General features: G+C 68.4%; 2 protein-coding genes across 5 annotated transcripts; one reads left to right on the top strand and one right to left on the bottom strand.

Annotated features, from left to right (window-relative positions):
• Positions 1 to 4,785: 4,785 nt before the first annotated feature.
• LSM7 (LSM7 homolog, U6 small nuclear RNA and mRNA degradation associated) lies at positions 4,786 to 9,315 on the bottom strand. The gene is made up of 4 exons (XM_044254643.1): positions 9,253 to 9,315; positions 9,079 to 9,169; positions 6,308 to 6,379; positions 4,786 to 5,038 (listed from the first exon to the last, which is right to left on the bottom strand). The coding sequence occupies exons 1-4, from the start codon at positions 9,256 to 9,258 to the stop codon at positions 4,896 to 4,898; spliced, it is 312 nt and encodes a 103-aa protein (XP_044110578.1). The 5' UTR covers positions 9,259 to 9,315; the 3' UTR covers positions 4,786 to 4,895.
• Positions 9,316 to 14,203: 4,888 nt separating this feature from the next.
• SPPL2B (signal peptide peptidase like 2B) lies at positions 14,204 to 24,534 on the top strand. 4 transcript variants are annotated; one of them, XM_044254626.1, is made up of 14 exons: positions 14,204 to 14,583; positions 15,185 to 15,367; positions 15,718 to 15,807; positions 16,315 to 16,454; positions 16,711 to 16,853; positions 17,108 to 17,204; positions 17,909 to 18,025; positions 19,106 to 19,187; positions 19,907 to 19,981; positions 20,061 to 20,123; positions 20,209 to 20,308; positions 20,516 to 20,593; positions 21,698 to 21,858; positions 22,872 to 24,534. In XM_044254626.1, the coding sequence occupies exons 1-14, from the start codon at positions 14,440 to 14,442 to the stop codon at positions 23,115 to 23,117; spliced, it is 1,719 nt and encodes a 572-aa protein (XP_044110561.1). In that variant the 5' UTR covers positions 14,204 to 14,439; the 3' UTR covers positions 23,118 to 24,534. The 4 variants fall into 4 exon arrangements, 2 of the variants coding, with proteins under 2 accessions (XP_044110561.1, XP_044110562.1); XM_044254627.1 differs by having other exon boundaries at positions 14,208 to 14,583; positions 21,698 to 21,892; positions 22,872 to 22,901; XR_006385195.1 differs by having other exon boundaries at positions 14,209 to 14,583; positions 21,698 to 22,627; positions 22,875 to 22,920.
• The last annotated feature ends 1,810 nt before the right edge of the window (positions 24,535 to 26,344 follow it).

Here is a 26,344-nt window from a genome sequence, read left to right as displayed (position 1 = left end):
GGCAGGTGCCCCCTTTCCTCGGCCCCTCGCTGCCGTCCGAAAGGCAAGGGGACTTCCGTGGCCAAGAGCTCCCTCTGCGCTCCCCCCGAAAGACCGCCATCTCCTGCGAGCGGAACCAGCAGGGGTAGCGGACCCGTCATTGTCGCCGCGGCCCGTGGAGGAGGTCGAGGGAGGCCTCCAGGTCCGTGGGGAGGCCGCCGAACCCAGCCCCACCGCCTCTCCCCGGGGGCACCGTGTTGCCGGGTTCCCGGGCCTTTCTTTTTTTTTTAAAGATTTTATTTATTTATTTGACAGAGAGACATCACAAGCAGGCAGAGAGGCAGGCAGAGAGAGAGAGAGAGGGAAGCAGGCTCCCTGCCGAGCAGAGAGCCCGATGCGGGACTGGATCCCAGGACCCTGAGATCATGACCTGAGCCGAAGGCAGCGGCTCAACCCACGGAGCCACCCAGGCGCCCCTCCCGGGCCTTTCTTGCTGCACCCACCGCCTCTCCCTGGTGACCACGCACCCCGTCCTGATGTCTGCTCCCCAGAGCTCCCCAGAGCCTCAAGTCCCGCACAAAACCATCTCTTGGTGCCTGGGCCCGGTTAACCTCTAGCTGCCGGAGGATGGCAACCCCGAAGGGGACCCCCAAACACGGCGAGCCGAGATGTCGGCTGCTCCCTGCTGTCTCTCCAGGGCTCCGAAAACCTGGACAGTGCGGGGACCTCTGGGATCCCAGGCAGGTCACCGTCCTGCTCGCTCTGAGGTTGTCACAGAAGAGGGACTGTCGCCCAGCCCTTGAGGGGAACATCAGAGGCGGCGGCCAGGCAGGTTCTAAGAGGACGACTGGAGGCCAGCAAAGGGGGGACCAGAGGCTGGTCCCGGTGGCCCCCCACAAAGCCCCAGGAAGCCGGGTCAAACCAGACAGGCCCGAGACCAAGAAGGCAGAGGCCCTGACCCACGGAGAGAGGAAAGATGCAAAACCTGCCCCCGAAGTCCCCCCGTGTAACAAATGTTCCCCCCTCGTTGGGGTCTGGCCACAGATAGACCCCCACCCCCACTGTCCCTGGAGACCCCCACCCTCACGTCTGGGAGCACACGCGCTTCCATGAACCCCCCCTGCTCAGCTCAAACTCTGCGTTCGTCCTTGAACATTACGGGAGGAGACAGACTGGCAGCCTCCAGGGACACCTCTGGGATGGACCAGGTGGAGGCCCCAGGGCCGGGGTCTCCCCAGGGCGCCAGGCCACAGCTCCTGGTCTAACGGGGAGGCTGTGCGGCAGCTGCTCTTGCAGGCGGTGAGGCTCCTGGGGGGGTGCTCGTCGCCGGAAGCAGCCGTTCCGGGGGGGCCAGCCCCGAGCTCAAGCCACAACCCCGTGGATGTGAGAGCCCCTCAGACTCGTCCCGTGGGCCAAAGCCGCTTATACCCAGGCCCCCGGCTGAGCCCTGTGCGGGTTCACAGGCAGGAGGCCTGGACAGGCACAGGGACACCCGGACACCGCAGGGCCTCCGGGCTCTGCAGCAGATGGTCCCACGCCGCTCGGCTGCGTCTGGGTGCTTCCGCGGGGCCGTGGCGGTCGAAGGCAGGTCCTTCCTTGGCCGTTGGGGTCGGGAAGGCACCCACAGCGCGAGAGGGAGGAGATGGCTCCCCGCGAGCTGCTGGGGCCAGGGCGGGCCGGGCGGGGGGCTACCTCCTTTCCCTGTGCGCCCGCCCCCGACTCGCGGGTCACCCACCCTGCTTTGGGCCACGGTGACAGGCGGTCCGCCTCGGCGGCGGGTCGGGGAGAGGATGCTGGGGGCCGTCCAGCCCCAGAGCCTCAGCATCCTCATCTGGAAGCAGGGTGCTGACAGGGTCTGGGGAGGCATGTGCCAGCCCGGGGCGCGTGAGCCGTTGCACGGGGCTTCCGGGGCGCGGAGGAGCAGGGCTGACCGGCCGCAACCTCGGGATCCCGTCCACCTTCGGAAGCCGGCAGAATCTGCCGTGCGGTGGGGTCCCGGGGCTCTCCGGCTGCTCCGGCCTCCAGCTGGGGCCCGCCCCTCCCTCCGCGTGGCCGCGGGCTGCTGGCACCGCCTCCCAGAGCGGGGCCTCGGCGGACAACACCCGAGCCTCTCGGCCAGTACCCGGAACCGCGGGCCGTGGCGACCGTGTGCACGGGCGGCAGGGCCGGCCCCTGGTCCGGCGGCCGCAGGATGCTTCGGCCGGTGCGGGCGCGGCCCGGGAGCTCGAAGGGCGGGATCTGGGCAGGAGTGAGGGGGCGCCTCCCCGGGGCATGGCCACAGGCTGGCCGGCTGGCGGGGCGGCCGGGGGTTTATACCCCAGCAGGGAAGGCGGGAGGACGGGATCCGGGGTCACCTGCCGGGCTGCCTTGCCCTCATTTCTCCCCCTCCCTGCTCCGCCTGTGCTGTCTCCCCACGTCCACCCCTGCCTCTCCCCGCGTCTGGTCTTCTCCTACCCTGGCTCCTCGTGAACTATTAAGATTTCAACATGCTGTTAAACGTCCACTGTCTCGTGAGACGTCAGAACACCACCAGGAGGCCCACACGCCCTCGAGCGCCGCCTTCGCTTCCAGGTCAGCACAACCCTTCCAGATCTTCTCTAGACTTTCAAAAGCACAGAAGCACGAGGCCTTCTCAGCCACTCTCGTCCTGAGGAAACGGGGTCAGAGCAAAGGAGTCGGCGTGCCCAGCTGTGTCACACTGTCCCTGAGTCTGGGGAGCGTGTCACTAGGTCACAAACACCGCCGGGCTCAGCGGCCTCGGACTGATTTTCCCCGGGACGCTGCGGGTTGGCTGCGAATCCCTTTGCTGCTGTCGCCTGGCTTACGGTGGGGGGCCTCCCCCTGCTGCGGGGGCACCGGGGCTGGGGGTAGGAGAGCCTCTCAGGGCCGCGGGCAGCGGGCCCAGCTTCCTTCCACCGTGGCGCACGTCGCCGGGGAAGGTGGGCGCTGCAAGGCTCCTTCCGCCACGTCCTGATAGTCCAAGCAGGTGCCCGGGTTCTGGGGGTGCAGACGCCCCCTTTCGCTGGTGACAGCGGCGGAGAGCGAGAGGCTCTGTCTCATCGGCCCCCACGTGCAGAGCTTCCTCTTTGCACAGTCACTTTCCAGTTGGTCGGAGGAAGCCGAGTTTATGCCGCAGACCCCGGGTGACGGGCAGCGAGGGTATTTCCGGTCTTCCACAAACCAGGTCAGGCGGACTCTCTAGGGCAGATGCGGCCCATTTTACCCCCCTGCTGGGGACTTCTGCCCGAGCCCCCAGGGGTGAAGTCTCCCTCTTTCCAGGGCCCCAGAGCATCGTGTTCTCGTTCTCAGACTTGACACAAAGCCTCGCGCTCTTCAGCCCTCCCCACACAGCCGTGGCCGGGTACCTGGCCTCAGTCACGGCGTGATGCCTTTCCTTGAACTTGAGGACTGGGGCCTCAGAGAGGTGGGACCCATCCTCTAAACCACACGGCCACAGAGGGAGGGGACTTGAGCCCTGCGCTCTGCGGCCACAGAGGGCCGCTTCGGCTGCGGGACACGGAGGGTGGGGAGCGGTCTGGAGCACGGGGGTACAGCAACGGGACAGGAAGCCAGGCTGCCCCCGGGGCTCGAACGTCTCGCTGACCTCCAAGACCTGCACACTCCCCCCACCTCGGGGTCAAGGCTTCTGGTGACCCCAAGGACCGCTGGGCGGGCTCGGTGTGTGAGCAAGCGGACGCCCCGGTGCCTGGGGGCTCGGCCCCTCCCCCACATGGCCTCACCGACCCTGTCAAACAGGCACCAGGGAGTGGCTCCCCCGCGCTGAGCGTGGGCAGGCCGGACGCCGATTCTAGGTCACAGCCTGCCGCCCGCGCGAGCCCTGCATCTGTCCCCGTCATCCCCCCCCACCCGCCCTGCTGCGGAGAGTTTGGCTCTGGGCAGAGGCCTCCGATAAAGGAGCTGGTGGAGGCGGGGCGGCAGGGAAGCGGGTGGGGGGATGAGGAGCGAGCACGGGGCTCGGCCACGTGGCGGACAACGAATTCTCAGCAGCAGCAGCAGCGGCGGACGCGGCCCACAGCCACGGAACCCAGGTCCCCGCGATAAGCTGAAGCCGGCTTCGACGCCCCACGGTAGCTCGTGCGTCCAGCCAGGCCCCGTTCTGAGCCCGTCTGACCCCCCCATCCTGAGCCCCTCCGGCCCCCGGTCCCGACGGCCGCCAGCCTCTGGTACGTGCCTCGCCGGCCGTGAAGGGGTTATGGGGCCTCAGATCCTCCCAGCCCTCCTGGGTGACCAATCGGGCAAAGGAAGCTCGAGCAGGGACGGTGCCCTGGGGAGTCCGAACAAGTTCACGGAGTTTAGAAAACAAGGGTCAGGGAAATGAGCCCCTTGGAGGACAGGACACGAACGGGCACTCCTGAGAGCGGTCTGGAGCCGTCCGGGGAGGGCGGTGGTCTAGAGAGGCCCTCAGGGGGCTGCTGGGACGGGACCAAAGGGAAGACAGAAGCTGCGGGGCCAAGCCGAGACGAACATCTCCCTGCTTTGCTCTCGTGTGGACCTAGGAGGCCCTGGTTTCCGGGGACCCTGCTGGCCAGCGTCGGGGTGCACTGAAAGGACAAAGCAGGGATGGGCCACTGGGGCCTTCCCACGGACACGTGCGGCCCCACCCACAGGCTAGCCCTGGGGGTCCACACCTGCCACGGGGCTCGGGGGCTCCAGCCTCACACGGCCCCTCCCCCGGCGCACACAGCCTGGACCCAGCACCCAGCAAACCCGTGGGCTGTACCCAACCCCCGGAGGAAGGGCCTGCCAGAAAGCCCAGGCTGAGAGCAAGGTTCTGGGGCTCCGGGACACTTGGGGTCTGCGGTTTTATTACGAAAACAGAAACATAACCTATATAAAAAGGAGAGCTCCGTCCTGCGGGGGCACGCGCGGCAGGGGAGGGCAGCTCCGAGTCCCCGCTAGGCGTCCTGCTGCTGGATGAAGGGATTGGGGATGGCCTCCATGCCGTCCTGCGGGCAGATGAGCACCACGGAGGTGCCCCTGCACACCACCAGGCCCAGCTGGCGGGTGTCCTCTGTGAGCTTGTACTGGTCATCAGGGTCTGTGGAGAGAGAGGGACAGTGGCAGTGAGACGGCCCCCATGTGGCTTCTAGACCGCGGGACGGGGATGGGGGAGAACTGCGGGACAGACAGGGTGGGGAGGGCGTGTGGCCCGAAGGAGCCAAATCAAAGGGAAGAGGCTGGGTGGAGCGACAGGCCGAGTGCCTCGCCCTCCCCCCAAAGCCCAGCCCCGCTGCCCTCGTCTCTGAGAGGGCCTGGACCACGAGGGCCAGGAGGAGCTCTGGCGACAGCGGTCCACGCCTGCCCTCTTTCTGCAAGCAAACACGGCACGGGGGGGAATTCCGGGGCAGGCCGCTAAGTGGGGACCCTGGCAGCTAAGCCAGCAGGGACCACGTTAGGAGCAGCTGGGAAAACAATTGGGCTGGGACTCCCGGGTCCTGGAAAATCCTGGAAGGCCCGTGCGGGTACCGCTCGCCCCAGGTTCACGGGCAGGTAGGGCTGGGATGAAAGGCCTCAGGGGAGTGACGGCAGCTGACAACCGTGGTCTCTGCTGCAGGACGCTGGGGGAGCGCCGGACGGTCCCACGTGCCGGAGACCGGGTCTCTGGGGCTCAGCTCTCCCTGACCAGATCGTGCAGGAGTAACCTCTGTGCTGGCCTGATCCCTCCAGGAACCCACGTGGGGGCTGCTCTGGGGCTGAGTCAAGACGGCACCGGCCCCACCACGGGGAGGCCGCCCCGGAGGAGCAGGCTCCCGGGGCCTCGCGGCCCGGCGTGCACCCCAGCACCGGCCTGCTTTCCTGCCAGGCCCACGCGGTGCGGCTCTCACAGAGGAAGACCTCGTCTGGCCACGGAGGCCGGGCCAGGATCCCCATGGGGGGTGGCCCCAGAGGGGAGGGGAGAAACTGAGGGCAAAGCAAGAGACCTGGGGCACCGGCTGTGCAGCCACAACTGCGCTTCCCCCACAAAGAGGGGCCCCTGTGACTCTGTCACCAGAGTAAGACAGGCCGTCCCCGAGGGGCAGGACCGCCGCCCTCCTGGACCTCAGGCAGGCTGAGCTGCATGTCATGTCGGGAGATGGGCGGACGCCGGCCGACCGCCCTTCGCTGCCGCGTGGGATTGGAGACTTGGGGGGAACAGGGAGCAGGGCCCTCTGCTAGCAGTGGAGCGTCCACCAGGGGCAGCAGGAGACGGGGGAGCCCGGCCATGCGGTTCACAAGCTCCGTGTCCGCGGTGCGGGGGCAGCTGGGGGGGGGGTCTGGGGCAGGACGAGCCCGGCAAGGAGCCCCCGCGCCCCGCGGCCGTGCCCACCTCTCATGTACTCCACGGTGCCGTCCAGCACGAGGTTGAGCAGCGGGTCGAACCCCTTCAGGATGCCACTGGCTTGTAGGAACCACCGAGAAGAGAAACAGAGAGGCGTCAGGGAAGCGGCTGTTCTGGGACCGGTGCAGTCGGGCTACCCCATGTGCCGATGTGGGGGGCAGCCTCTCCAGGGACGGGAGAGACGGGACACTGGCTCGGGGGTGAGGGTGAGGGCGGGCTCCAGGCCGGAGGCCAGGAGGTCGAGCCCAACCCCCCCACAGAACGGGGCGTCAAACGTCTTCGCAAAGGGCCTGTGGGGCAGTTTCAGCAGTGTGGGCCCGTGGTCTGGGCCCGCGGTCTCCACAGCAACCACCCGCTTGGCCTTCCGGGGTGAAGCAGCCCCGGGACACGCAGACGCTCGGGAGTGGCTGCACCACGCGGAGACTCCCCTTACGGAGACAGAAACGTGTGACAAGCGTCTCATTGTCTTCAAACGTCGGGGTTGCTGGAGACCGTTCCCACCTCACCGACCACGGCCAGCGCACGGAAGGAGCGGAGACACGACCAGCGCCGCCGTGTGCCGCGGGAGACGAGGGCCCCGCTGTCTGGTCTGAAAGCCCCCCACCCCGCCGCGCAGGCCTCCCCTTCCCAGGCACAGTGGGAGAAGCGGGCGTGCCCCCACGTCAGTACGGGGACAGAGCTGTGGAGTCTGCCGTGAGCACGGCTGGTGTGACCCGCAGCCACACGGGAGTAGGGCCGGGTCTGCAAAGTACAGCCCGCGGGCCAAAGGCGGCCACTGTGCTTCCCAAAGTAGCCAGGCTGGCTCACAGCCGCGTCCACCTGCTGACGAACGGTCCGTGGCTGCTTTCCTGCTCCAGGGCAGGAGTGACTGCAGTGACAGAGACACTCGGGCCCTTTATGGAACATGTCTGCCAGCCTCCGACTTCCTGGGTTGGATCCCCGGCTCTGTGGCTCCCTCTCCCTGCTGGCCCCCAATCCCCACCCTGCAAAACAAAGGTCACGAGGACACCTGCCCGACGGGGCTATGAGCAGCGGGCACTGCGCCCACTCCTGTGGGTCTGCCTCAGTGGGGCGCGAGCCCATGTCTCCCACCCCAGTGACGACCCTGTGTCACCCCTCCCCTCGAGTGTGGGAGGGGACCCACGAATACGATGGGATGTCATTCCCGTGAGGCTGTTACAGGACTAGGGAAACGAACAAGTCTGCGGAAGTGACTGAGGTCCCCGAACCAGGGCACTTGCAGCTCCTGGAGAGACTCTGCTCAGCCTGACCCGATCAGATGCGCTGTGAAGGGACAGGGGTTTCGTAAAAGAAGAACCTGGAAGCATGGGAAGGATGTTCCTGCTGGGCCCAAGGGAACAAATGCCATGCTGGGGACAGCGTCCTGTGGCAAGGGCTGGCAGGCCACCTCGGGGAGCCACGTGTCCCCAGACAGCTGAGCAGGACATGGAGACCCCGTCCTGCTGGACGCCCTGGAACAGGACGTCGCTCCAGTGCTTGCTGGTGTCAGGAACCGAGCTACGCCTGCCTCCAGCCCTGCGATCCTCACCGAGGCCCGTCAGGTAGGCGGAGGGGAGAAAGGAGCCTCAGGGAAGGTGAGCTGTCCCGGGTCCCCCAGGCGGTGTGCCGAACTGCTAGGGCTCCCACCCCAGAGGCCAGGCTGCGGGGATACCCAGGCCGCGCTGCCCACATGCACGCGCAGCACCGGGCCGCCTTCCTGCCCTCGCCTCACTGCGTTTCAGGGGAAGATGCACAGGGCAGTGTGTCGGGGAACCTGGACAGGTGGTACCCGGCGCTTACACCGAAGGGGCGTGGCCCCCAGTGGTCAGGGATGCTTCCCACAGCAAGAACCTCGAGCTGAGAGCAGGAAAATGACTCTGGCGTTAACCCGGGGTTAATAAAGAGATGAGAGACCTGCGTCAAGCCCGTGCCCCTAACCTCACTGCAGCTCCGGCTCTCCCAGGAACACAACCTCCACCAGTCACTTTGGGACTCCCGGCCGGCTCCAGGGAGCTGGTCTTCCTGAGAGATCCCAACACCCCTGCAAGGAGGGCGAGGAGGGCCACTCCGTCTGTTCCCGCAGCCTCCTGCGCCCGAAGGCCTCCCCTTCCGCCCGCGGCGGGGCTCCCTCAGGTCTACACAGGGTGCTGGGGAAGAAGCCAGCAAGAGCTAGAAGCTCACAGGTTTCCATCTCCACCGGCAACAAGCCCGAGCTGCCCGCCCACTGCGCCGCACGCCCTTGGCAGCCCTGTGGTAGCGCAGGGCTCCAAGGAGCCACGAGGCTGTCCTCTCCCCGGGACCGCGGCGGCTGACGGCGCCCGAGCGGAGCCCGCGCTCAAGGCTGACCGCAGGGGCAGGTGGTCTCCGCGGGGAGATGCCCGGCTGGGCTGTCACATGGCCCCAGCGGCGCCCAGGGTTGCCGCTCAACATGCCCGAGCGCCCCGGGCAGGCCCCGCCAGCGAGAACGACCCGGCCCCAGAGACACGAGCGCGGAGCCCGGGCAGCGCGGGGTGCAGGGGCATCACGGCCCAGCTGGGGCAGCTGCCCGGGAGGGACTCACAGCGAGAGACGGGCGCACAGCGCGCAGCCGGGGATGCCCGTCCCGGCGGCACGTCCGCGGCTCGGGCTGTCCGGCCCCCGCCCGGGCCTTGGCTTCCCCGCGCGCGGAACGCGAGGCGCAGCGCCGACGCCGGCGGGGTTCGGAGTCCCGCCCGACTTCTCCGGGCCCAGCGCTCGAGGCGCGGCCGGCAGGGTCTCACCTTCGCGGCCTCCCTGAAACTTCACCCGAATCGTCTTGTCGATGTACTTAGACAAGTCCAAGATGCTCTCTTTCTTCTTCTTCTCTTTGTCCTGCAGGGAAAGCAGAGCGCGTGAAGCGTGCAGCGCGGCCGGGTCCCACGCCGCCCGCCCCGCCGGCCCCGCCGCGCGCTCACCGCCATCTTGCCGCACGGCGCCCCTCTGCGCAGGCGCCGCCGCGCGCCCTTTGACCCTGCCCCCTCGCGCAGGCGCGGAGCACAGACGGCGCAAGCGCGCCGGGCGCGCCGGGGCGTTGCTGGGAAACATCTGGCGACGCCTGCGGCTGGAACCGGCCGACATGGCGGCGGCGGCGGCGGCGCTGGCGCGGCTCGCGGTGGCCTTCCTCCTCCTCGTGGCCCAGGTGAGACTGCGCCGGCCCTGCCGGCCCCGCCGGCTGTGACACCCGGCCCCTGTGCCCCGGGCCGCGCGCGGGCACCGCCCGACCTGGCCAGGGGGTCGGCCTCGGGTTTGCGCGCCCCCCTCGCGAGTGGCCCGCGGTCCGGGAGCCGGGCCGTGACCTTGCGGGCCTGTCCCCGGCCGCTCGCTCCCCTCCGCCTCGGAGCCCTCCCCAGCTGTAGCGTCACTCAGCGCGTCTGGGTCTGGAGTTTGGGGTCCCCCTACCTCCCCAGGCCCCGCTCCGTTTCGAGGTGTCCAGCCGCCGCCGGGGACGCCCCTGCCTGGCTGCGTGGCCTTGGCCGGGCGGCTGCCAGTCTCCGAGCCTCAGTTTCCCCTTTCGCGCGGTGTTCGCGCGGTGTTCGCGCGGCTCCGCGCGGTTGCGGTAAGCACGGGGCGCGGTGCCTGGCCGTGTCGCGGAGCGGCCAGGAGACCCTCCCTGGAAGTGGGGTCGCGTCGCCGCCCCGGACTCTGTCCGGTGACCTTGGGCAAGGGAGGTACCCTCTTTGGGCGTCAGCTGCTCACCTGCGGCAGGAGGAGGAGAGTGCAGTGAGGCCGCGCCCGGTGGTGCCGGCGGGTGCTGTATGTGCTCCTTCCCCCGCACTTAACGTTAAGGGTCTCGGGCTGGCGGGGTCTTGCCGCCCGCGGGCTGATGGACGTCATCGTGAGCCCAAGTCCTCACCCGCTCTCCCCTGGGTCATGCAGCTCAGGGCGCCGTGTCCCTAACTGCCCTGGGAACGCAGCCATTCCCCTTGACCCGTGCACCCCAGCCCACTGCCCCTCCACAGCGGCCTCAGGTGGCCGGTGCTATCCCGCATCCCCAGTCCCCTCCCAGACTAGACCCAGCAGGAGCGAGGTCTTTGAAAGTGTGTCAGGTCCTGCGTCCCAAAGAGCGCCTTCCGAGGCGGCCAGCCTCTGTGCTTTGGCTGCCTGGGCAACTTCCCGTTTTTTCCTAGTTCGCTGAGGGCTCTCTGCTCTCTGGTCTTCCCCGTGTCCCTGGAATGCCCCTGCTCGTGCTTCTGGTCTCAGCTGAGTTGTTCTTCCTTCTCCCCACCCCCGAGAAGCTCTCTGGGCTGCCCCTTCCCCGGCTCTGGGCTAAGCCCCTGGCCCTGCCCCAACGCTGCTCCCTCAGGTTCCTCAGCAGTCTAAGTCCAGTCTAAGTCCGTCGGGGGCAGGGACATTTTGAATGGGAGCCGGAGGAGAAGTGGACACAGGGCAATGGGGGCCCCACGGAGGGAGTGACCCGGTTTGCTTGGGGAGGCTTTGTGGAAGCGGGGACCCCGCAGGGGTGTTCTGAAGGATGAGCAGGAGTTTGCCAGGTCTCGAAGGCAGAGGGAGGGGCCGCGGGGCTGAGCGGCTGGAACAGGGGTGAAGGTGTGAGAGCTGACGACTCATTTTGAGCAGGTGAGGAGTCCACCCTGTTTGGTAACGTGCTCACACCCCGAGAAAGATGACACCCCAGAGGAGGCCCTCGGGTGCCCTTGAGGGGAGCTGGGGTTGCCCCGTCAGCTGAAGGGCGCCGGGGAGGGGCAGCAGGAGTGGCTCCCAGGCCCAGGGTAAAGGGCAGGCGCCCGGCAGGTGGTGAAGGCTCGTGGAGCTCCTGGGCAGGCTGAGGGTTTTGGACTTTGTCCTGTGTGCGAGCAGCGTGTGATGAGAGCACTTGTGCCGGTTGTTCCGGGCAGAGCCCGGGTCTGTCTGTCTGCCCCGGGACAGGACCGATGGCACTGTGCTGGGTGGGTGTGGTTCTTTGTGCAAGTTTGGGTCCTGGCGCCTGAGGATGAGCCCAGCTTTCCACCGGCTGGGACGCTGCTTGGGGGCAGCCCCGAATTCATCTGCTACCACTTTGTGTCCCTGGGCGAGGGAGTCCCCAAATAGACGTGTGTCCCCCAGTGGCGACAAGCTGTGCACATAAGGGTGGTCGTGGGGTCTGCTGCTCAGCAGATCTGAAGTCGGGTCAGGGCTCTCCCCACCCCTTTCCTCCCTTCTCCACTCCTGTCCCCTCTGCCCTCCTCAGCCTGTCCCCTCTACCACCCGCACCCCCCACCCCCTGCACCTGTGCCCGCTCCTCCTCGGCCTCAGCGTCTCTTTCCACGCTTCTGGGCTCTTACGTCCCCACCCTGTTCTGGAACTGACCGAGTCTTAGAGGCACGACAGCTTCCGGCCTGGACTCATGAGCTCTTCTCAGACGCCTGCGGCTGCCTCCGTGGTCTCCCCGAAGCGTGGTTTCCCTAGAGGCTCCCGAGCTGGCTTAGAGACTGTGATGTCGGAAGGTGGTCTGTCTGGTAGTCCCAGCGATTTCCGGCTCTCCGGATTGGGGTGGGTGCTTCTGGAGAACGTCTGGATCCGCTCACCCCGCACGCTGGCATCTGACGTGCACGCGGGGTCGCTTCCTAACGGGCAGCCGGCCGTGCGGGCTGTGGGGAGCGAGGTCCGAGGGGTGCGCCTCTGTGCTTGCAGGTGACCTTTGTAAAGAGAAGCGGCTTCTGCGCGTCCCTGTTTTACACAAACAACACTTTTCCCCACAGTCTGGATCCCACAGAACGGGGGTCAGCAGACGTGTCCTGAAAGGGGCCAGACAGTGACTGTTTCTGGCGTCGTGGGCCACGTGGTCTCGGGCGCAACCTCGCAGCTCTGCGGGGGTCACAGAGAGCAGCCAGAGGCCCTGCGTACGGGAATGGGGCAGTTGTGCTCCGATACAACTTCACTTAGAAGTGCAGAAGGAGGGGCGCCGGGGATCCTCTGTTCCCCACCCTGGCCCGCGGTTCTGAGCCCGCGGTGACCCTCTGGAAGCCGTGTACGGACAGGTAGAGCGCTTCTGGCCGGGCGGACAGGTGCCCTTGGCGGGTGTGGTCTCGTGGGGAGAGTGGAGGGGCGGCTCCTGGTTCTGCCTCCAGTGGAGGGAATGAGGGGCCACGAGAGGTGCGCGGAGGTTGGCCAGCGCAGATGAGGGAGGGGTGCCGAGGTGCTCGGAGACCCCCGGTTGGCCTTAGGCAGCCCCCAGCTCCTCCCCTCACGAGCCTGGGTTCGGGGAGCTCAGCGCCCCCTCAGCACGGCCTCTCCGCACACCCCCAGCAGTGCACGAGGCAGCAGGCAGTGGGGTCAGGTCAGAGGTGCCCGCTGGAAGAGCCGGTAGTCGGGGTCCTTGGAGCGGACCCTGCCAGCTGCAGGGTCGGGACCCCCCGGGTCTCCACGCTGTCATCAGCTCAGCGTAACCAGGGCCGGGGTGAGAAGCCCCTGGAGTGGCCGGGGCCTCGCCGGGCTTCCACCGTGGGTCTGGCTGAGCGGAATCCCGTCAGTGGCCCAGGCCTGGTGTCGGGAGCCGCGATCCCGTGGAACTGCGGCCCAGTCCACTGCGCGCTCTGCCCCGACGGTGGGGCGTGTGGCTTGCGGTGTCGGCCAGACCCTATCAAGTGTCCGCGTCCAGACGAGCGGCTCTAGGTGTTTGGCCCCTTGGCACATTCTTGGGGGTCCAAGGAGGGAGTTTTCCATCTCAGTCTTGGGTGATCGCAGCCGACAGGGAGCACAAGCTCCAGAAGTGTGGGCCCTGTGAGCCCGAGGTGCCCGGAGCAGGCTTCTGGGCCAGGCGGACGGGGCCCCCCAAGGTGCGGTGGCTGGACTGACCCCCTCGGCTTCTAGCACCGGGCTTCTCTCCTAAGACCCCTCCTCCCTCAGCACGCCCCTGGGACCTGCTCACACTGGGGCAGATCCGCCGAGACCCGGGCCCCGAGTGCTGTGGGGGTCTCTGCTGACGAAGTGCTCCCAAGAGATGGAGCCTGTGCTTGTGGGGGACTCTGTGCCCCGGCCAGAGCCCAGGGAGGAGGTGGGAAAGGGCCCCCTGCGCACCGGCCTGCCAGCCGGCCGGCCGCAGTCCAGGGAGGGCTGCGGTGTTCCAGGCAGTAGATGTGGGTGGGCGGCACGTGGGGACACCTTTGTATGAAATTGCAGGTTTTCATGGAGAGTAAGCTGGTGTTCGACCGAAAAAAAGAGAGTCAAGCCCTCTGGCCCAGGCCCCCCGCCACGCCGCTGTCCTTGAGGGGCGTCCGGTGTCCGAGGACTCCGGGTGTCCCCCACGCCTGGCTTGTTGGGTCATCAGGACCCGCTGACGCGGCCCTCCCCGAACAGCCCGCTGTCCCGTGGGCTTGGAAGGGGGACCGTGGCGCTAGCGGCTCCTCTTCCTCCTCCTGGGAGGCCGGGGCAGGGTGGGGAGACCGGCTCTGCTGGCTCCGGGCCTGCGCGGAGAGCCGGCCGTGCCCCGTGGCGTCCGCATGACTCTCCGGGGCCGCAGAGTCCCCCAGGCCCAGGGCGGCCGGCCTGCAGACCGCCTGCTTCCTGCCGTGCCTCCGAGCGGGGCGGCCAGGCCCGACCTGGCTTCCGCTGGCCTGTGCCTGGCAGGGGCCAGTCATGTGACCGAGGCTGCGAGGTCCCCCCGGAAAGTAAGGTGTGGGACGAGGGCCCCGACCCGGCTGGCCTTCCCAGTCAGTGGCCAGTCGGTAGTTCCTCCAGGAGCCTGCGGGTGAGGGTGCCCCGCCGCCGCCGGCGGGTGTGCTGGAAGCTCCTCCCGGCCTTGCCCTGTCTCCCGGCCTCGAGCCGCCGCCCAGGGCCTGGGGATGGGTCTGTGCGCCCGCTGTGTCCCCCTCGTGACAGAGGCACGGGGTTTGCCTTCTTCCTGTCCCATCGATCCTGCGCGGGCCCCGGTGGGGTGGTGCTGTCCCTTCCGCAGGAGCCACAGGGAGAGGACCTGACAGGGCCACAGTCGGCACCCGGGTCTCCCTGGGGACACCCGTCCCCACCCTTGCTGCCCTGCCTGGTTTTCTCCAGCATCAGACGTTGGTGGTGTCCCGTCTGTCCTGTAGGAGGGAGGATACCAGCCGGAGCCCTGGGCGGGGGGCTGTCCTTGTTTGGCTCAGACCCTGCCACATCTGCCAAGCGCTATGACCCCTGCCTTGTCGCTCCAGGTGGCCTGTGAGTACGGCATGGTGCACGTGGTCTCCGAGACAGGGGGTCCCAAAGGCAAAGACTACTGCATACTCTACAACCCACAGTGGGCCCACCTGCCACATGACCTTGGCAAAGCGGTGAGTGCCCACTGAGGCCCTTCCTCAGGACGGTCTTCCCACTGGGGTCTTTCCTGGTGGGCCTGGCAGGCCCGGAGGTGCTGTGGGACGCCCCCTCCGGACTTGGGGTCGGGTCTGTCCTGCAGGAGGACAGAGGAAGGGCCTCAGCTGTGAAACCCCTGCGGGGGCTCTGGGCACACTCCCGGGGCTGCTGGGGTCTCAGGTGGCCCCGGAGCGGCCCCATAACCTTTCTGGGCCTCAGTGCCCTTGGTCAGCAACAAAAGATGTCCAGGTGCTCCCACTAGGGGCACTGGCCACGTCCCCACGCGCCAGAGGGGTCCCTAGAGCAGTGCGGGCGGGACCGGCAGCCCTGCGGTGGGTGCGCGATTCTCAGCCCGGGGCCGCCGCTCCCACCTGCCGGGCAGGCACGGAGGGTTTGCCGCAGTGTCCTCTGAGCACTCGCCCGTCCCTCCGTGTGCCTCGTGCTTGGGTGTGTGTGCGTGTGCGCTCGTGCGTGTGGGCGTGTGTGTGTGTGAATGCACAGGTCCGTGTGAACGTGTGTGCGTCCGCCCCCCCCCCCCCGTTCCTGGGGCGGCCGGTGTAAACGCGCCCCGCTCCCCAGTCTCTCCTGCAGCTGCGGGACTGGACGGCCTCCGTGCTCTGCTCCCCGCCCGACGTCCCCGCCAGGGGCTTCAGCAACCAGATCCCGCTGGTGGCGCGCGGCAACTGCACCTTCTACGAGAAAGTGCGGCTGGCGCAGGGCGGCGGGGCGCGCGGGCTGCTCATCGTCAGCAAGGAGGCGCTGGTAGGGCCCCGGGCTGTGCCGGATGGGACGTCTCGGAGGGGCGCGGCCCAGAGCGGCCCTGGGGTCCTGTAGGGCTGTCTTACAAGGCCTCAGGGCAGAGCGTGGGGGCGCCCTCTGAGGGCGGGTGGCATCCCAGGGCAGGGCGGCCCCTAAGCGACTTGACCTTGAGGCCCCGAAAGTGAAGCCTGAGCTTCTCCCCCTGCAGGGAGGGACAGTCACACACACAGTCCGCCTCCGCACCCTCCAAGAGGGCGGGCTCGGCGCACCCCGCGGTTGGGGGCAGCGCCTCGCCCCGGGTGGGCCTTGGTAAGCTGGCCTGTCCCTGCCGCATTCCCCGCCTTGGCCCCCAGGTCCCCCCAGGAGGCAACAAGACTCAGTATGACGAGATCGGCATTCCCGTGGCCCTGCTCAGCCACAAAGACATGCTGGACATCTTCAAGGTGGGGCCTCCTGTCTCCTTCCGGCCGCGCTGGCCGGGCGCGTGCGTGCCTGCTGGGTGGGGGGTTCGCGCTGCACACATCACCGGCTCCCCCGGAGAGGGCGGGAGTGGAGAACCGCCCCGAGGTCAGAGTGCCCGGGGCCCCAGGCCGCCCTGCCCCTGTCCCTGCCCGCAGTTTGCGGGGTGCCTTCAGGAACCGGCGAGCTTCCAGGCACAAGAACAGGAACGTTCTGTCTTTGTGGAAGCATCTGCACGTCCCCCCAAGCCCGCTAGATGCTCCCCACGCGACGTGCCCCTCCTGTGCACATGCGTGTCCCCGTTCAGGGCTCGTGTCCCCACACGCCCATGGGCCCCTTCCCCTCACCTCGTGGGAAGCTGATTTTTTTTGGGGTGGGAGTGGCGGGTGAAGGCATGGGGCTCGGGGCCCTCCGGGACAGGCCCCCTGGGGTGGGTGAGGGGACAGGGACGGCGGCCCCAGCCTTGAGCTCCGGTGCGTTCTCCGAGGCAGAGCTTCGGCCGAGCGGTGAGGGCAGCGCTGTACGCCCCCAATGAGCCCATGCTGGACTACAACATGGTCATCATCTTCGTCATGGCTGTGGGCACCGTGGCCCTCGGGGGCTACTGGGCTGGGAGCCGGGACGTGAAGAAGTGAGTGCCCGGGGAGGCCAGTGCCGGGGCCCGCGCTGGGCAGGTCTGTGGGTGGTCCCAGCGCCTTACGAGGGAATCCCGTCACTCGCCATCGAAGTGGCTGTCACAGCGTGGCTCCCGAGGTCCCTGGCGCCGGTGTGGCGCCCCAGGGAGGGCACGGCAGGGACACACAGTGGGTGTGGAGAGGGAGCCCCTCGGCATCTGGGTGCTGTGCCGGCCGGAGGGCGTCCCCTGGACACGTCTGTGCCTCCCCCAGAAGGTACATGAAACACAAGCGGGACGACGGGCCCGAGAAGCAGGAGGACGAGGCCGTGGACGTGACCCCTGTGATGATCTGTGTCTTCGTGGTCATGTGCTGCTCCATGCTGGTGCTGCTCTATCACTTCTACGACCAGCTCGGTGCGCCCCCGCCCCTGGTGCCCGGGAGACCGAGGCCCAGGCCCCCAGCCCACGGGGAGGAGCCCCGCTGCTTGGTTGTGGGGTGGAGGGAGCCCGAAGGAGGGGCCTTGGGGCCAGGACTGTGCCTCCCATTCACCCTGTGAATTCAGGACCCCGCGGGGCCCTTCCTGCGGGTGGGTGTGGGGTGGCTGTGCCCAAGGCCCCCCCACCCCACCCCTGGCGGCCCCGCCCCTCACTGGCGGCCCCGCCCACAGTCTATGTGATCATCGGGATCTTCTGCCTGTCCTCGTCCACCGGCCTCTACAGCTGTCTGTCACCGCTGGTCCAGAGGCTGCCCTTTGGCAGGTGCAGGTAAGCCCCGGGGGGCAGCCCCTGCTGGGCCCTGTGCCCCCGCCCCGGTGCCTGGGCCTAGCCCCGTTGGTGTCCCGCCTCCTGGCCCCTGGATCTCCAAGCCCTACTTGGACCGTGTGGAGGACCCCCTCCCTCCCCCGTGGCCGTGGGCAGACCTCCCATGCCCACCCTGTGCTGGCTGGGGCTCCTGGCCTCAGAGCAGGGCAGAGCGGAAGGGGGGAGTTCTCCGGCCTCCCCCTCCCTGCCACCCCGTTGCAGCTCAGACCCTGTGGGGACAGCGTGGATGCATGTTGGTCCCAGGCAGGGCAGGACCGTAGGGGCGCAAGCGCTGCTGTTCCAGACCTGGAAGGGGGTCCGGTCTGGTTCTGATGGGCCCGGCGGCCATTGCCAAAAGGTGCTCAGAAAGCTCAGCTTGTGGGGTGAGGCCTTTCCAGGCTGCTGTCCCAAGGTCAGAGGCCAGGGGCCTGCAGCGGTGGGGCCGTGGGCTCCTGGGGGGGCAGGGCGCGGGCCGAGGTCTGTCCCCTACCCTGCTGCGTCCTGCTCTACCCTTGGGGACCTTGCTCCTGGAGCTGCCGTAAGGCGTGATGAGGGATGTTCGTAGGGAACGTGCAGCGGCCGAGGGGGTGAGGCGGGGGTGAGCGGAGCCCCCGGGTGCTGGGCGGTGGCGAGGACCCAGCTGTCCTTGACGGCCCGCCCGCCCCCAGGGTCCCCGACAACAGCCTGCCCTACTTCCACAAGCGTCCTCCGGTCAGCCTGCTGCTCCTGGCGCTGCTCTGCCTGGCCGTCAGCGTGGTGTGGGGAGTCTTCCGGAACGAGGACCAGTGAGTGCCACCCCGTCTGCCGCCTGTCCTCAGACGCCCCTGGGCCTCGCCTCCCCGAGCCGCGAGCGTGGGCCGTGTGGCAGCCAGCGTGGCGGCCGCATCCGGTGTCGCTGCGTCTGTCCTGCTGCCGCGGGAACGGCAGCGATTGAGATCTGGGTCCGAGATGCCGCCAGCCCTCCTGGCCCCGGGCGCCCCGAGCGCGTGTTCTCCAGGGCACTGGGGGGTGTAGGGAGGCCTGGAGCCTGCGGGCCCCCTCCCCACTGCCTCCGACACCGTCTGGCGCTGCTCTGAGCTCCGGGAGGCGGTGAACCGCTCTTGGCCGCGCTGCCGCTTGGAGCCGTGACAGATGTAATTGGCAGAAGGAAAACGTGAAAATATTTTGAGTCCTTTGTACACAAAGAGAACACGAGCTCTCACAGTTAGATCGAAGCCAGACTTGCTTCGTTCTAGAAAGTCAGAACAGGCCCCGTTGCCACCGCGTCTGGGCACCCACCGGCCGCCGGCGAACCTTCTCTATATTCTTCGCCGCCGCCCTGGTCGCTGTAGCCGGGAGAGGCTTCCATCCGGCTCCATGACGACCTCGGCACAGACAGGGCAGTGGGGGCGAGCCAGCCGTGGCTGGCGTGGCCCCATGGTGGCAGCTCCCTGTTGGTGCTGGGGCCACACGTGTACCTCTGTGTCCCCTCCGCCTCCCAGTCCCCGAGCCCCCATTTCCCAGGCCGAGAGGCTGGTGTGGAACGTGGCGACTTTTCTAGGTTGTGGGAAAAGTACTTTTGAAGAGAGATTCAAGTTGCTGCACTATCCCTGTGCCCGCCCCTGATGTGAGTGTGGACGCTGTCCCCAGAGGGGGACAGATCCCAGGGCGTGTGTGGTGTCAGGGCCACTCCCCACCCATGCCCAGCACAGCCCGCGGCCCTGCCCGTCCCTCCAGGGCCGGCGGCCAAGTTGTCGCAGCGTGACGGGCCGGCTGAGCACGGACAGCTCGGGCAACTCGCCGCCTCAGCAGCTGAGGAAGGAGCGACGGGGGGGACGCCTCCGGCACAGCCCCTGCCGCAGCGGTGACACCACTCTGCCTTCCAGGTGGGCCTGGGTCCTCCAGGACGCGCTGGGCGTCGCCTTCTGCCTCTACATGTTGAAAACCATCCGCCTCCCCACTTTTAAGGTGAGAGCCCGGGGACGTGGGGCCTCTGGGTGGGTGCGGCGGGACGGCGGTGTCCTGAGAGCCTCCGTGCCCACCGCGGACCTCGAGCGGCCCCAGGCCTGCCCTCACCCGCCTGTGCTCGGCGTCCCTGGCCCTCCGTGGGCAGTGTGGTCTTCGGGCCTCGGTCCCTCCTGCCGCCTCCCCAGTGACAGGACTCAGGGATCCGCCGCAGCCCCGCCTCCCAGTGTGACAGCCATGGCAGTGACCACAGAGCCATGAGGACCCCTGGAACCCTGCCCCGGGCGGGGCTGCAGGCCGGGGCTCCTCCAGGGGTGACCGCTGTGCTGGGGGCAGCTTGCTCCGGGCGGAGGCGCACGTACGGGCAAGCGAGCGTGGTGGGCAGCCTTGCACGGGGCCCCGGGCCGTCATCCCCGAAGGGCAGCACACGGCACCCTGTGAGGAAGGCTCGGCATCCCACCCCCTCGGTGACCAACCACACGGCGTGTCCTTCGAGCCTCACGCCTCCTGGCTTTTCCGTCCCTCAGAAGCCTTGCCAGCCTGACCTCGTGGTGCCGGGGACAGGCCTGGGTTTGCTCAGACGGTCCCCTCGTGGCTTTGTCCCAGGGGGCGCTTCTGAGCCTCGCGGTGGGGGGCGTGTCCGGGGGGAGTGGGGGGGGGCGCGTCCTGGGGGTCCGTGCCCCTGCCGCCACGCCGCGCGCCCATCAGGACGTCGCCCCCAGGCCTGCACGCTGCTGCTGCTGGTGCTGTTTGTCTACGACGTCTTCTTCGTGTTCGTCACGCCCTTCCTGACCAAGGTGGGCGCCCCCGCCCGAGCCCTGCTGCCGCGCCCCCGCCCCCGCGCTCCCCCCTCTGACGCGGGCCCCTCTTTGTTAGAGCGGGAACAGCATCATGGTGGAGGTGGCCACCGGGCCCTCGGACTCGGCCACCCACGAGAAGGTGCGTAGCGGGCCCGCGGCACTGCCGAGAGGAGAGAGGGGGGCTGGGGCGGGTCCTGGAGACGGCCGCCTCCTTGCCCCCCCAGCTCCCCATGGTCCTGAAGGTGCCCAGACTGAACGCCTCGCCGCTGGCCCTGTGTGACCGGCCCTTCTCCCTGCTGGGCTTCGGGGACATCCTGGTGCCAGGTACTGGGGCGCGCCACGCCGCGGTGGGCGTCCTCGGGAGTGTCGGGCCGTGGGCGGGCGGGGGCGGGTGTGGGCGGTGAGGAGCGGGCGGGGGCGGCCCCTCGGGCTCCCAGGCTGCACGAGGCCGGCGGCCGTGGCCCGGATGCGGCCTGTGGCTGCACCGGTGGCGGGGGAGGCGCGCCCGGCCCACGCGCCGTGTGTCCGCAGGGCTGCTGGTGGCGTACTGCCGCAGGTTCGACGTCCAGGCGCAGTCGTCCCGGGCCTACTTCGCGGCCTGCACCGTGGGTAAGTGCCCTCGCGCCGGCCCCTCGCGTCCGCACTCTCGAGGACGTGTTTCCTTCGTGGTGTCCTCTTGTCCTGGTGCCCTGCTTGTCTCTTCGGTTACCAAAGCCAGTGACGCGGAGGCGACCTTTTCTGGGGAGCCCCGGGTGCTCCTAACGTTTTCCAACCAGTTGGCTTGCCGGCCTCTGGTCATCCCTCCGGAGGCCTCGCGGTAGCCCTGGTCGGTGCACACGCGTCCCTCCCCCCGCCAGGTGGAGGCGCTGCGGCCCCGCCTCGTGCCCAGAGGCCACGTGCACGGGACCGAGCACAGCCCTGCGGGGGAGGCCCTGGCACGACCCAGGCTGACCTTGCGGGCGCACGTCGGGGTTGTCCCCATCTGCCCCTTCCTGGCCCAGCCCACGTAGCCGCGGGCGCAGCTGCTCGTCTGCTCGCTGTCCCTGAACCTGCCCCCAGGCCTTGCATCCGGGCGGTGGTTGTCAGACCGCTGGCTGCCGGGGGACGTCGTGGCTTCTTGTCGCTGGACCTGCGCCCCGCGATGGGCAGCAGACGCCGCTGTTCCCCTGAGTTTGGCTGCTCTTGGGCCGCTGCTTTCGGATGCGGGGGAAGTGATGAACAGAGCCCCGGGGCGCCAGGCGAGGGTCAGGCCAGAGCCAAGGGCAGGACGAGGGGCCCAAGACCGGGCCATAAAGGGTTGTTTCCTCGTCACTCCTTCCTGAAGTCCCCCAGGGCGCAGTCAGGGCGAGGAGCCGCTGTGCCCCGTGCGGTGGGAGAGCCGGCCCCGCCTCCCCGCCTGTCTCACGGCTGTGCCGTCGCGGTCCGCCTGGCCCCGCGTGGGGCTCCCGACCGTGTGCCCGCGCTGCTCGTGTTCGGAGTTACCTCTGACTGAGGGCACAGGAGCGGGACTCAGGCGCAGGCACGAGCCTTTGTCTGGCGGCCTCTCAGCCCAGAGCAGGGCCTCGCTGCCACCGCGGTGTCGCTCCTGCCCGTCTCCTGCCCGCCCCGTGCGCTCCCGTCTGTCCGTCTGTCCTGCTCCACGTGCCCGCGACAGGCAGGGGCTGGGCTGTGGGGCCGCCCGCCGGGTGACGCGTTGCCCGTCTCTCCCCACAGCCTACGGCGTCGGGCTCCTGGTGACGTTCATGGCCCTGGCCCTGATGCAGCGCGGCCAGCCCGCCCTCCTCTACCTGGTGCCCTGCACGCTGGTGACAAGCTGCGCCTTGGCACTCTGGCGCGGGGAGCTGGGCACGTTCTGGACGGGCAGTGGCTTTGCGGTGAATACCAGTTTGCTCTGAGTGTCCACGAGCAGTAAGAGCCCAATGAGCCCCAACTAGACTTCCAGTTGCATAAAACCTCCCAGTTGGACGACCGAGCCCCACAGCCTGTGTCCCTGGTCAGCGCTTCCCGTTCCCAGAGGCCTTTGCTTTGCCCTCAGCCTGTGTGGCTCTGTCCCTCCGGGTGCGGCTTGTGGACACAGCCCTTGCTCTGAAGTGCCAGTCCCAGGGGTGGGGACACGCCATTGGATCGGACATTGGTTTCCAGGCATTTCCACCATCAGGAGCGCAGCGCCGAGCTCTGGGGGCCCGGGGCTCCTCTCCAGAGTGGGCGCTGGCCCTGCCCCGGCCTCCCACGGCGGGCCCATGGCGCTTGTCTTGCTGCTGCTGGTTTCGGGGCGGGAGGCCCCTCTGACTGGAGCACGGTGCCTTCGACGTGAAAGCACGAGGTCTCGCATGCCCGTGTCCCCGGGACGGAGCGGACCTCCTCCTGCCGCCCTGTCACGGCCCCTCCGGGACGGGAGCTCCGAAGGGCGCTCAGTGTCTCCCGAGCGCGGTCTACGGCCCCGAGTTACCGTGTCACGTGTCCTGCAAGTCAGAGCACTTGTCTCGTCCTGGCCTAGACATGGCGGAGGGAGGGGGGCTGCCGGGCACCCCAACTAATTACCCAGACGCTGTAGCCCGATGCTGGGGCCTTTAGCCCTTCCCTGGACCCTCGGAGAAGCACGCTGGCTTCACTGCCCACCGTCCTCGAGGGGTCTCAGGCCCAGTGAGTGCTTAGTTCTGGAAGGTTCAGGTGGTGGGGAACAAGCCAGAGATGTCAGAGTCAAGGTTTCTGTCGGGTGGCCGTCCTGGGGTCCCAGTGCTGCTGGTCCTACGTGGTCTGGAGGGAAGGTGGCTCCTGAGCCTGGAGCCAGACCCTCCAGGGACCCCAGCCAGCCTGCCCGCCCCGCCCCTGCTGCCCCGGGCTCTTCCAGCCCCCCCCGGGCCTGACGCGGCCTCTTCTCTTGCAGAAGGACTTACCTCCATCTCCTTGGGCGCCGTCTTCCGCCACCGGCCCGCAGCCCGGGAAGGACTCCGACACCAGCCTCTCGCAGCCGCCTCCGGGCGAAGGACTGGCCAAGTGCCCCGTGTCCCCAGAGCAGCCCCCAGAGGAGTCCACACCTGAGGAGACTGGGGCCGGGGCGCACCCACAGGAGCCCGCGAGCCCCTCGGGCTGCACCCCCGAGCCCGCAAGCCTGGTGGGCGCCTCAGCCTAGGAGGTGGCACAGACTCTCAGGCCCTCGTCGCTACCTGCCGCGCCGAGAGACCCCGAGACTGGACCTGCCCGGCCCCCCCACCCCAAATTGGTGCTCCGGTCTGGCCGATGCCCCCGCTCTTCCTCCTCCTCGAGCCGAGCCCCGCTGTGCCCCGGACCCTCTTCAGCCCTGCTCCCCGCTCCGGCCCACGAGGTCACGTCGCCGTGGCTGTCGCCGTGACAGGAGTGGCTCCCAGCTCCGCGGTCTTGCCTGTCCGCCCGGTGTTTCCTCGGCAAGAGCAGGAAGCGCTGGGCCGCGGCTGCCGGGCCGCCCACATCTGGTGCTTCCCGCGCTGCCGCTGCCTCAGGTTCTGGCCCGCAGAGCCCCGTCGTGCCGGCGCCACGTCGGACACCTCGGGGTGGGCAGGGGCGCCCGGTGGGCCCTGCCCTGCCTCCATCCGCCTGGGCGCCTGCGCTCCAGCTTCTCCGCCTGTGAATAAACAGCCACGACGTGTTGAACTCGAGGGGCGTCGCCTCTTGGGTCTGAGTCTCGGCCGGGCCTCGGGGCAGCTGGGCCCCCGGCCATCCACGGGCTGCGCGCCTCCGCTCGGCTCCGTCCCTGCAGCTTCGCTGGACTCGGGCCCCCATCCTCCCCACAGCACCTGCACGCCCTCCACCCCACCCCAGCCCGGCCTCTAGGAACACCACCGGCCAGGCGAGCGCACTTTCTATTTAAACCACCCGGGAGCTTCTGGAATGTGGAGAATATTCTGGAATTGGCATTTTGTCTTCTACCTCACTGACAGGGTTCTCCGAACGTCACGACGGAAATGCCGCCGTAGGACTGGCCGCGGGGCGGCGGCCCCCACGCCATGGCACGCGCCGTCCATACAGCCTCCAGACTCAAGCCCGAAAGCTGTTTGCACCGACGTGACGTGAAGGCACAGACCCCCAGCCACGCGGCCCCAGCTCTGTCCCCTGTCCGTCCGCTGCTCTGCCGCAGATGGCAGGCGTGGGGTCAACCGTGATCCATTCCAAAAAATACCAGCGCCAGACAGACTCACACAGCCTTGGCCGGCCCTGCTGCTCCGAGGAGAAAGGATGTTGATTGGAAAAAACAAAAAGACGTTTTCTACCTGTCCCCGTGTCTCTCAAGAGGACAGGTGACCTGGGAGGGAGACCGGCTAGCCCTGCTGGCCCGGAGAGCTGCCCAGTGGGCAGGCCAGCGCGGGCTGCAGGGGCCGCGCACAGGTCCCCACCGCAGCTGGCGCGTCCCTCCAGGCCGTGTCACTCGTCGGTGCAGGACCCAGAATCTCCGTTTTCTGTGTTTGACAAACGTCAGGGGATTTGAAGGCGGATGTTTGTTCCGGAAGTTTCTGTGTGCAGTCTTTGCCTCGCTTCTGTTTGAATCTTACGATTAAACATAGCTTTTGAGAGTTGCCGCCCGGCTCTCGGCTTCTCTGCGGTGCGGCGGCAGGCGGAGTGCCGTGGGGGGCGTGTGGGCCGGGTCGGCAGGGTCGGCTGCCCCGGGGTGTGGGCACCCGTCCACGCAGCCCGCCGCTTGCCCAGGCAGAGGGTTGAGCTCTGCTGTGACGTGGCTGGCGGCCGTGTGGGGCTGGGGCCCTGATTCCCGGCCCTGGAGAGCTGGGGGGGGGCTGGGGGGAGCTCGGTCGGCCCTGGGTCGGGTCACGCCTCGCTTCTCCATGATGATCCAGGATGCGTGGAGGGAAGTGCCTGTTGTGGGCCTGGGGACCAAGCTGGCCAGTGGCTGGGGTCTCCCAGGCCACCCGGTCACTGCCACAACCAGTCGGCCCTGCTGCTGTAGCCCACGCCGGACAGGTGGGGCCGGGGCCGGAACCCTGCTGGACACGGACACATTGTGTCTCACACGGTTTCCCAGGTCAGGAAGCAGCCTCCCCTGGCCAGCGTTCAACTAGCCAGGAAGCGGCGGCCCTTTCTTAGCGAGCCTCTGGGAAGGCCGCCCCAGGCCCCGCTCACCGTGCACTGGCGGCGGGCGGCGAGCTCAGCGGTGCCCAGGCAGGGAGGGCCCTACACGCTTGTTTTCACGGGGGGGAGGCACAAGTCGGTGCCGGGGAGACCATGTTCCTGCTCCGTGGCGGGGGCGGGGCACAGCTCGGCGTGACCGGGGCGCTACGGAGATGGGACGGGGCTGTGAGGACGGCAGAGTTCTTCCCTGAGCTCTGCTTAATGGTTTCCGTGAACTGTTCCTTCCCTCCGCCTTTCCTGAGCGCCGGCTGTGAGCCAGGCCCCGACTCCACTGGGGCGCCTGGGTGGGGCCCAGACCCGCTCTGCGCCAGGTGGACACTCAGGTGGACAAGGGCCTGCACCTGCCTCTGTCTTGGGGGCACGGATCCGGGAAGGCACCTTGGAGGAGGCAGGCGGGGCCTCTAGGAGGGAGAGGAGTGTGGCTGGTGTGACGGGCAGGGGTCACTGGCCACGTGGGGAAGGCGTGGCCCGTGTTGCCCGAAGGTGAGAGACTCGAGTCCTAGAAAGAGCCCAGCGGTGGCTGCCCTGCCGGAGGAAGGCAGCCCCTCCCCATAGCGTCCCTGCTCAGGGCCGGTGCAGCGGGGGGAAGAGCCCACTGGCTTTGGAGTCCTGGCTTCTGGCTGGAGCCCAGGGACCTTGGTTGGCCACCACCCTCTCTCTGGGGCTGGAGGCCCTCTATCTTCTGCAGGGCCTACCTGCATGTGCGTGGGAAATGGGACCGCACCGCAGGCAGCCGGGACCCGGAGGGACTGTTCCCTCTCCAGCACCACGCTTGGCTCCCCGTGGCTTCCAGTGCTTCCCACAAGAGTGAGGCTCCACTCGGGGCCGGAAGGCGTTGCCAGCAACGGTGGTAAGCCCACGGGCGCGGGGGCAGTCCGACATCCCCAGAGCATCTTGAGCAGCGATGATGGTCCTGACGAAGGTTGCGTTCTTGTGGGCCGGCGCCACGGGAGGAGGCTGCGGGTGGGCGGACAGCTGGGCTGCCGCGTGGCTGTGCAAGGTGCGTGAAAACCGAGGCCAAGCCCCTGCCCCAGCCTGACCAGGAGAGACGCACCCAGCCCCAGCAGAAGGGCATCCCGTGTTCCCCTGCCGGCCCTCGCCCGACTGCCCGTGGCGTCAAGGAGCCTGAGAAACCCTCCGAGCCGGGGGGCCGTGAGCACAGAGTGCGTGCGTTGGGGGACCCAGGAGTCCGAGTACAGTGTGGATGTTGGTTCGCGGGTTGCGACCATGTCCGGCCCGAAC

This window comes from Neovison vison, chromosome 6 (genome assembly GCF_020171115.1).
Source record: "Neovison vison isolate M4711 chromosome 6, ASM_NN_V1, whole genome shotgun sequence".
Taxonomy (NCBI): Eukaryota; Metazoa; Chordata; class Mammalia; order Carnivora; family Mustelidae; genus Neogale; species Neogale vison.
This window is presented reverse-complemented; position numbering and strand designations above follow the sequence as displayed.